Consider the following 8,024-nt stretch of genomic DNA (forward strand, 5'->3'; position numbering starts at 1 on the left):
ACACACACACACACACAAAACTAATTTAAAAAATTATATTATTATTCAATCACAAATTTTTTATATATGAAGTTTTTTCTTTCACTTTTATCATAAATACATTAAAAAAATCAAATCACACTAATGATTTTTAATTGATTAAAAATATAAATATTTTTGCACTAACAATGCATGAAAGTGAATTTTTTTTAAAAAAACAAAAATTGGATGCCACCTTAATTTTTATTTATTTTTGACAAAATACTACCTCAATCTTAAGAGTTCAAGAATTCAACCGTGATGACTTTTATGTGCGATCAAATTATACTTTCATGCTCTAATATTTAATGATAATATAGGAAATTTCTATTTTTGTATTATTTTAAATTTATTTAGTTTCCATGACTTCATAAAAAATAAAGAAAATACAATTGTTGGTCTAAATCACATATATCATAATACTTAGGCATACATTTTTAATAAAATAAAATCGCGTCCATTGACAACAACTTCACATATAGAATAAAAAGTAAAATGATAAATTAATATAATATAAAATTACAAGAAATCATGATATAAAAAAATCAATTAGTATAAATGACTAAATTATATCTTATAAAAGAAAAACAATATGATAATAATTGATAAAATAATTTACAATAATTTTTAAACCATATTAAATGTGTTTTTACTTCTCTTAAAAAAGTTTTATATTAAATATAATAATTTTATTTTTTAAAATGTGGGTTTAAGATGATTTAATTTTCTATATCAATTTTGTACTGATTTAACCAGTTTCCACTAGTTCTAAAAATAATTTTGATTAATGGATCAATTACCAAGCCGATTTCCATCCAATTGGTCAAATTTACTGGTCCGATGTGATTTTCAAAACTATATTTTCCATATAATGACATTGAGGCCTAAGCTTTGAATTAGCTCAAAATCACAAGTGTTGGCTAAGTTTAACACCTAGAACAAAAACCTTAAATTACACTTGTGAATAGTGAATCCTGTCTCGGCCAAGGGTATCATTGTCATGTTGCAATATATAATTGTTGTTCGTGAGATACCTCGGGCTTCATACCACGAAATACAACCTATCACCACCTATATATAACACGAGCATCATTATAGCAAGTAAGCATTTTAATAAACATACGGAATGCTTTTTGCTAATAAGATACCTATTTTTCATAGCATCTCAACCTTATCAAAGCATCAAATGAATTCAAGAGGTCTCAACCATCATTTATTTTCTTAAAATATAATGATTATGATTAATTACTTGTTAAAATTATTAGATTTTAAAAAAAATTAACAATAAAAGTAAGAAATAATTTTAAAAGAATTACTCTTAAAAGATCTTCCTTATTATTATTGTGAAAATCAGACCCGATAACTCAAATATTTATCCTCTTTTATATCACTTCATCTGTTTTATATCAAAAATAAAATTTAAGTGTAGTCATATAAGTACTTTTAGTATTATTTTTTAACCAAAGCTTAATTTTTACTTTAACAATGTATGTCATTTTAAGGGTTAGTTATCATAATAAACTTTTAACTTTAGCTGAAAACAAACCAAAAGAACCCAAAACAGTTTTGTCCATATATATGTTTGTTTCTGCTCTGTTTCCTTCTAGTATCTTCTGTCCGAAGTTGTTCGAAAAGGATATTATTGTCCCCAAGTTCCTCATTGTATTAATAAGGAAAAAAATATCACTAACCCGTGGTTTAGTTCCCTTATACGTCGTATATCGACGGCTTACTCTAGTATTCCGTATCAAAAAATTGAAGTTAATTAATAAGTGGGGTTTAAACTTTAAAGGGCGAAGTTATTATGAAATAAATATTTGTGAAACGAATCGCCAACTTTCCCATATTTTTAAAAAAAATGTTTAAAATAACGTCAAATTAAAAATGATGAAAAGTGGTTATTGGTTGACCATATAGGGCGACATTGAAGCTCACACACAGTTGAAATGTGTGTGCGTGAGAAGGGCCAAAGAAGCTGTCCATGACGTAATCCAAATGTCACCCAACTCCACGGTCTACTCTTTAGGAATTTTTATTTCGCACACCTACTTAATTACTACCATGTGCAATGCAAGTGATTTGAAGAAGGTACATTTGGGAGGTTATAAAAGGCCCGTTAATCATTCATAGTTTCATCATCCACTACTTGTAGCTATTAGCTTATAACAGAGAGAGAGAGAGAGAGAGAGAGAGAGAGGGAGAGATCACATTTCCTGAACTATAAGCTATATAGCACTTCCATAATCTTACAACAATGGAGGGGACCAGCAGCCAAAGCACGTTTGCCTTCATCCCTAGCACAATTGAGACACCAAGTCCAAGCATCCCTGAGATATCATCATCATCTTCCCCTGGCTCTCTTGCAAGAATTGCACAAAGTTACCCTCCCGGCTTTCCCAGAAAGGTAACCAACCCACAACACTTAAATTATACCATGTTTTTTCATTCTCTGACAAAAGTTTGTGCCTTGAAACACACAAACTTATACATGGGTTGTTGTAAATTTAATTTGATTTGTTTTTTATTCTACACACCGGTCGCAGTGAGGTTATAACCTAGGACCTATCAAGACTCTAGCTAGTGGGTTGTTTTGTTATTTAATTTGATTAATCATTAGAAAAGTGTGATGACGATGATGTTTATTGAGAATTTGAATGGATATGGCAGGTGTTAGCGGAGATTATAGGGACATTTTTGTTGGTGTTTGTGGGAAGTGGTTCTGCTGGGCTAAGCAAGATTGATGAGAGGATGGTGTCAAAGCTTGGAGCATCACTTGCAGGAGGACTCATAGTGACGGTCATGATATACTCAATTGGACACATATCAGGGGCACACATGAATCCCGCGGTTTCTCTTGCTTTCACCGCCGTCAGGCATCTTCCTTGGCCACAGGTGCGTCCGTATAAACACTTTTTTATTTCTTAAAATGCTTTTACTATATTCCGATAATATAATTATAATCTTCTTGCCCATGGATATTATTGTTTTCCACACGTCGTTGATTGAATTGGTGGACACAACAATGTGCTCGTACTCGCCATGATTTTTTTTTCCTCTCTCTCTGTCTCTACAGTCACAACGGTGATTGTTAATACTGTTAGAATAACTAAGAAAATGATGTTATTTATTTTTTTTTTATCGGTATGGAGTATATGCTTATTTCATAAATTTAAAACTTCGTTTAAGAAAATAGAGTTTAATATCATTCAGATTAATAATTTATTAATAAAAAAATGATGCTATAAATGAGCGTGTTGAGTTTAGTTTATTTTTAAAATATTAATTAATTTTCTAGAGATTTTTTTAATAAAATTTATGGATATATCTTTCCTTAAATTAAAATATTGAACCTATTTGTAGTAATATTTTTCAAAACTAAACTAATTGTTGAACTATTGAATATATTGATTAACAATATATTGATTAACAATAGAGGTGTAAGTGAGTTTGGATGATCCAATCTCAATTAATTCAAACTAATTATAAAGTTTAGTTGAGTCATTGATTTGATTTGTTATTATTTTAACTAGTCTAATGGTACTTGGGTTGGGTACCAGGTTAATGAGTTCTAAATTCAATAGACTCAACCCAATCTGAAACACATAAATAATTTTAATAATATTTTTTTTATTAATATTTGGTGTATTGTGTAAGCCCACACCTAAAGAACAGTTTTGTGACATTCATATTTAAACTAATTAGGTACTTTATTTTTAACTGTGATTGTGATTAAATGTTGCATATACATGTTAGATTCTAAGTACATGTTAGATTCATATTAGTTTTGTTTTATTTTTTATCATTGAAATTATTATTTTCTTTTTCTCGATCTCTTTTAATTGTAGAATGTCATTTTTTGTTTAATCTTTTGTATTCTGTTTATTTGGATATTATTTTTTCTTTCATTTTTAATAATTTATAAATATAATAATATTTCAACCAATCGACTCGATTATCCAACCTAAAGGTAGAGTTGGTTCACTTTGGATTCTTATATAAAAAATAATAATGAACTGAATCCAACTTAGTTATATTTGGTTCATAAAATGCACAAAACCTATCTCAATACACTCTTAACTAATAGTTTAGTTACAATTAAATTGATAAAGATTAAATATATTTTAATGTTATATGATAAATTAAATCATTAAAAGGTTAAATTAGGCAAATTCAAGTTGGCATAAAACAATGATATTATACGTTCTTTGATATGGAACAATTAGACCCATTCTCAAACTGTTTTCACCAATTCTAAAATCAGTGTTTTAAAAATTGAACGGACTTGATACTTAACTTGTTCACTGATTTTCTAAAATAATCACACAGTTTAATTTAATTTGTTAGTCTATGTATCTTACACGTAAAATGTGTAACTTGTGCAGTTGGAGACAAATGTGTCATTATTGCCTCCAATTTTAATCACTAATAATTGAAGGTTAATATTTCATTAAATCCTCGAATGCACAGTGCATACTACTAGTTAGGTTGACCCAGAGCTTCAGCTTCCCTCACCACACCTTTATTTTAAAAGACTCCCCCCGGCCAATACGAATGAGGCATTAATTATAAATTAGTATAATAAACTCAAAATCAAAACACAATAATGCATGTGAGCTTACTCATGCTGTTATCCATCTTTCGAATACTTGGTCTATGTTTGTTGAATGGTTTAATATAACTATTCTTCTACTATTTCGTATGATTGTTGCATAAAGAAGAAAGATGATGATTGCACAACACAAATCTTCACAAAATCAGCATATACTCTTTAGAATAACTCCAACGGTGCTTATGACAATTTCTTATAGTTAAGCAATAGTTAACCAGTTTTAGCGTTGGAGAAAATGTGTTGGTGTTTCTTATTTTGGCAGAGTAACTTATTTAAGTAATTGCTTAGAAATTTCTTAACAACAAATAATTTGAATTAAACTCAATAATTTAAGCAACTAATTATGTTAGAGGTAAAAAAAATAATTTTTGAAAGTGTGATGTGATGTGTAGGACTCACTAAAAATAATAATAATAATAATAATAATGATTCAAACCATAATTTTTAAAAAAAAATGGTTCAATGAACTTACAGTGGAATATAAAAAAATGGGCAAAAATAAAAAGGGGAAAATATCTCAATAAAATGACCTTGAAACCAACGTGACTCAGTTTGTATGGGTTCAAGTCCGCGTCAAAACGGTTCAGCCAAGAGAAAAAAGCAGGTACTGGTCAAGTTCACTCTCACCGTGGACCCACGGTAATGTGTGCATTTTCAGCCAGAAATGTTCATTAATTATGTGGTCCAGAAATCCCTCATGAATCTAGTCCCTACCATATAGTGATGAGGATTTGAACCACCCTTCTGCCAAGAAATAATACAGAATAGATGACCGTACTTGTTGTTTATCGAAATTAAAAAAATTATTCAGAGAATATTTATTATTTATTTTTAATCATGATATATTTGTTTGTAAAATATGATGAATTAGTTCATATTAAAAGAAAAGCAGCAACTAGTCGTATGTTGTTTGTATTTTGTGAGAAGTAAATTAATAGGTTTAACTCAATTTGGACTTAGGAGCCGGCACTAGATGACAAGAATGACAATATGAAACAGACAACAAAAGAATTCAGTAGGACTTGAACTTAAAATAAATTCTTTGGAGATAAGGTCGGGCTTAATTGCCCAATGGGGTGTAAAAATAAGAATAATAAAATTCTGATTTCTTTTCTCATTTTTGGGCAATTTGGCTAACTTATTTTGTGGACAAGTTGTAGTTGTAGACCCTTTTAGCCAGACACATAAATAACACAATTTTCTTGCAGCTCCCATTTTATATAGCAGCTCAACTCACTGGTGCCATTTCTGCTTCATACACATTGCGAGAGCTGTTACGACCATCAAATGAGATTGGAGGAACATCACCTGCTGGATCACACATTCAAGCCCTAATCATGGAAATGGTGACCACATATACCATGGTGTTCATTTCCATGGCCGTGGCCACTGACTCAAACGCGGTAAGAATCACAGTAATTTAATTGAAAATTTTAAGAAAAATTTAACTAAAGTAATAAAGACCTGCTAAGGAAGTTTAGCTCAATTGAACAGTATTCATGATAACCCAAACTGTTGTAAATTTCCTGATACTTGATATTAATTAATAGCCTTCAATTATTTTAAATTTTCAGTTACACTATCCAAACATACCCCTAACCTTAAAATATTGTCATTTTTGCAGACAGGACAGCTATCAGGAGTAGCAGTAGGTTCTTCTGTTTGCATAGCAAGCATTGTAGCCGGGTAAGTTTAGCCAAAAAAAAAAAACGTGATCCACACACTCATACACACACAAACACAATTTTACATATTACAGGAATAACATGACCACAGGGAAAAATAAAGTTTATAAAAAGGGAGACTCAAAATTAGGCAAAGCCTATATATATTTAGGAAGCAAAGTAAGAGACATGAACATGCATGAAAAGAAGCCAATGTTTTTGAAAATTGTTGTTCATGTATACAGACCAATATCAGGGGGATCAATGAATCCAGCAAGGACATTAGGTCCTGCAATTGCGACATCATACTACAAGGGACTTTGGGTATATTTTGTTGGACCTATTACTGGGGCGGTTTTAGCAGCTTGGTCTTACAATGTGATTAGGGACACTGAACACCCTGGTTTTCCCATTTCACTATCCTCCATTTCATCCAAGGTGCGCCAAAGCATTGGTGGAACTGAACAAAAAAGCGACCAAAGATGCTTGGTGTGAATGAAATAATAAACAACAATGTTTTTTCTGACACCACACCACCGCCCAAATCAACATCACCTTCAATTTCTTGTCTTGGAGGATCTCAAGTTTCCACATGTATTATCATGTATATGATCAAAAATACCATGCCTAGATCATATGGTATTATTAGCTTGGCCATGTATCGAGTTAATTTCAGGGCTATGAGCTAGCCATGTGTAATGCAAAAGTGTGTAGTGTGATTTTCCTACATTAATGAAATGTCAGCTTCATATGAAATTCAATATAGACAGCAAACCGGATGCTATTAATGATGATTAAATGCAGATCAAAACTGGTATGTGATTAATAATAGTCACAAAATATTTTCAATTTAACATCAATAATAATGCACCTACACATTCAAATCCATCATGTGGTTTAGCATATACGAAAAGACTTGCACGAATTGATACATATGAATATCCGTCTGTCAATTCATAAACATATTATTCCTCAGGCCGCCCCGGAGGAACAAATATACCATGGACCATCACGATGGTAAGCAGCAGACTAATTTAGCACGACTCTTCTAATATGAAGTAGTTGTTAAGATTGGTGCAATACCATCGAAAAATTGTTGTCCACTAACGGAATAATAAGATGAATTTAATATCTCTGTTATTTAGTGAAAACAGTTTTACATTATAATTCAATCAAATTATCATTTTAAGATAATTATTTTAAAAAATAAATTTATCACGTGATGGAACCAGAGTATAAAACTTTTTTTCACTATCTAAGACTTGTATAGTACATCTAGTTGTTTAATATAAATTAAAGTTTTAATATAGATATTATGAGACTATATTAATAATATATACACATTATATTTAATAGACAATCACGTTTCTTTCAAATATTATTAAAGTCTTTGTTTAATATAAATTAAAGTTTTAATAAGATTGTACCAATAGAGACAATCCTAAATAATGTACATTTCTATCACCACTATTGCTAATACCCATAATAATGGGTACAAATTTGCAAAAGTTCAAATCCTCTGTCCACCGTTCAAAACAGAGAGCCTCGTGTCATGAACACTTTGACAAAATATTGGCCTGAAGAGTGAACGAATTCGATATAATAGCCGATAGGTGTAAGAAAACTCCTTAAGAAAAAGAATATTGATTGTACCTTTTGAAACTTCTTTTCTTTTCTCCTTTTTCTGTTATTTATTCATTTATATAACTGGAGAGGTGGCGATTTACTTTTTT

The 8,024-nt window shown here is 30.4% G+C and overlaps 1 protein-coding gene across 1 annotated transcript; it reads left to right on the forward strand.

The window, feature by feature from the left end:
- The first annotated feature begins 2,173 nt into the window (after window positions 1–2,173).
- Window positions 2,174–7,056, forward strand: NIP2-1 (putative Si transporter NIP2-1). Its single transcript, NM_001367513.1, has 5 exons — window positions 2,174–2,422; window positions 2,686–2,910; window positions 5,836–6,030; window positions 6,252–6,313; window positions 6,537–7,056. Exons 1-5 carry the CDS (start codon window positions 2,273–2,275, stop codon window positions 6,784–6,786), a joined length of 882 nt encoding a protein of 293 aa, NP_001354442.1. The 5' UTR covers window positions 2,174–2,272; the 3' UTR covers window positions 6,787–7,056.
- Window positions 7,057–8,024: the final 968 nt, after the last annotated feature.

The sequence above is a fragment of the Glycine max genome, chromosome 9 (genome assembly GCF_000004515.6).
Source record: "Glycine max cultivar Williams 82 chromosome 9, Glycine_max_v4.0, whole genome shotgun sequence".
Taxonomy (NCBI): domain Eukaryota; kingdom Viridiplantae; phylum Streptophyta; class Magnoliopsida; order Fabales; family Fabaceae; genus Glycine; species Glycine max.

Coding starts and splice junctions, on each gene's coding strand:
- NIP2-1 (NM_001367513.1), top strand. CDS start 2,273: ATGGAGGGGACCAGCAGCCAAAGCACGTTTGCCTTCATCCCTAGCACA. Junction 2,423..2,685: donor CTCCCGGCTTTCCCAGAAAG/GTAACCAACCCA, acceptor TGGATATGGCAG/GTGTTAGCGGAGATTATAGG. Junction 2,911..5,835: donor GGCATCTTCCTTGGCCACAG/GTGCGTCCGTAT, acceptor ATTTTCTTGCAG/CTCCCATTTTATATAGCAGC.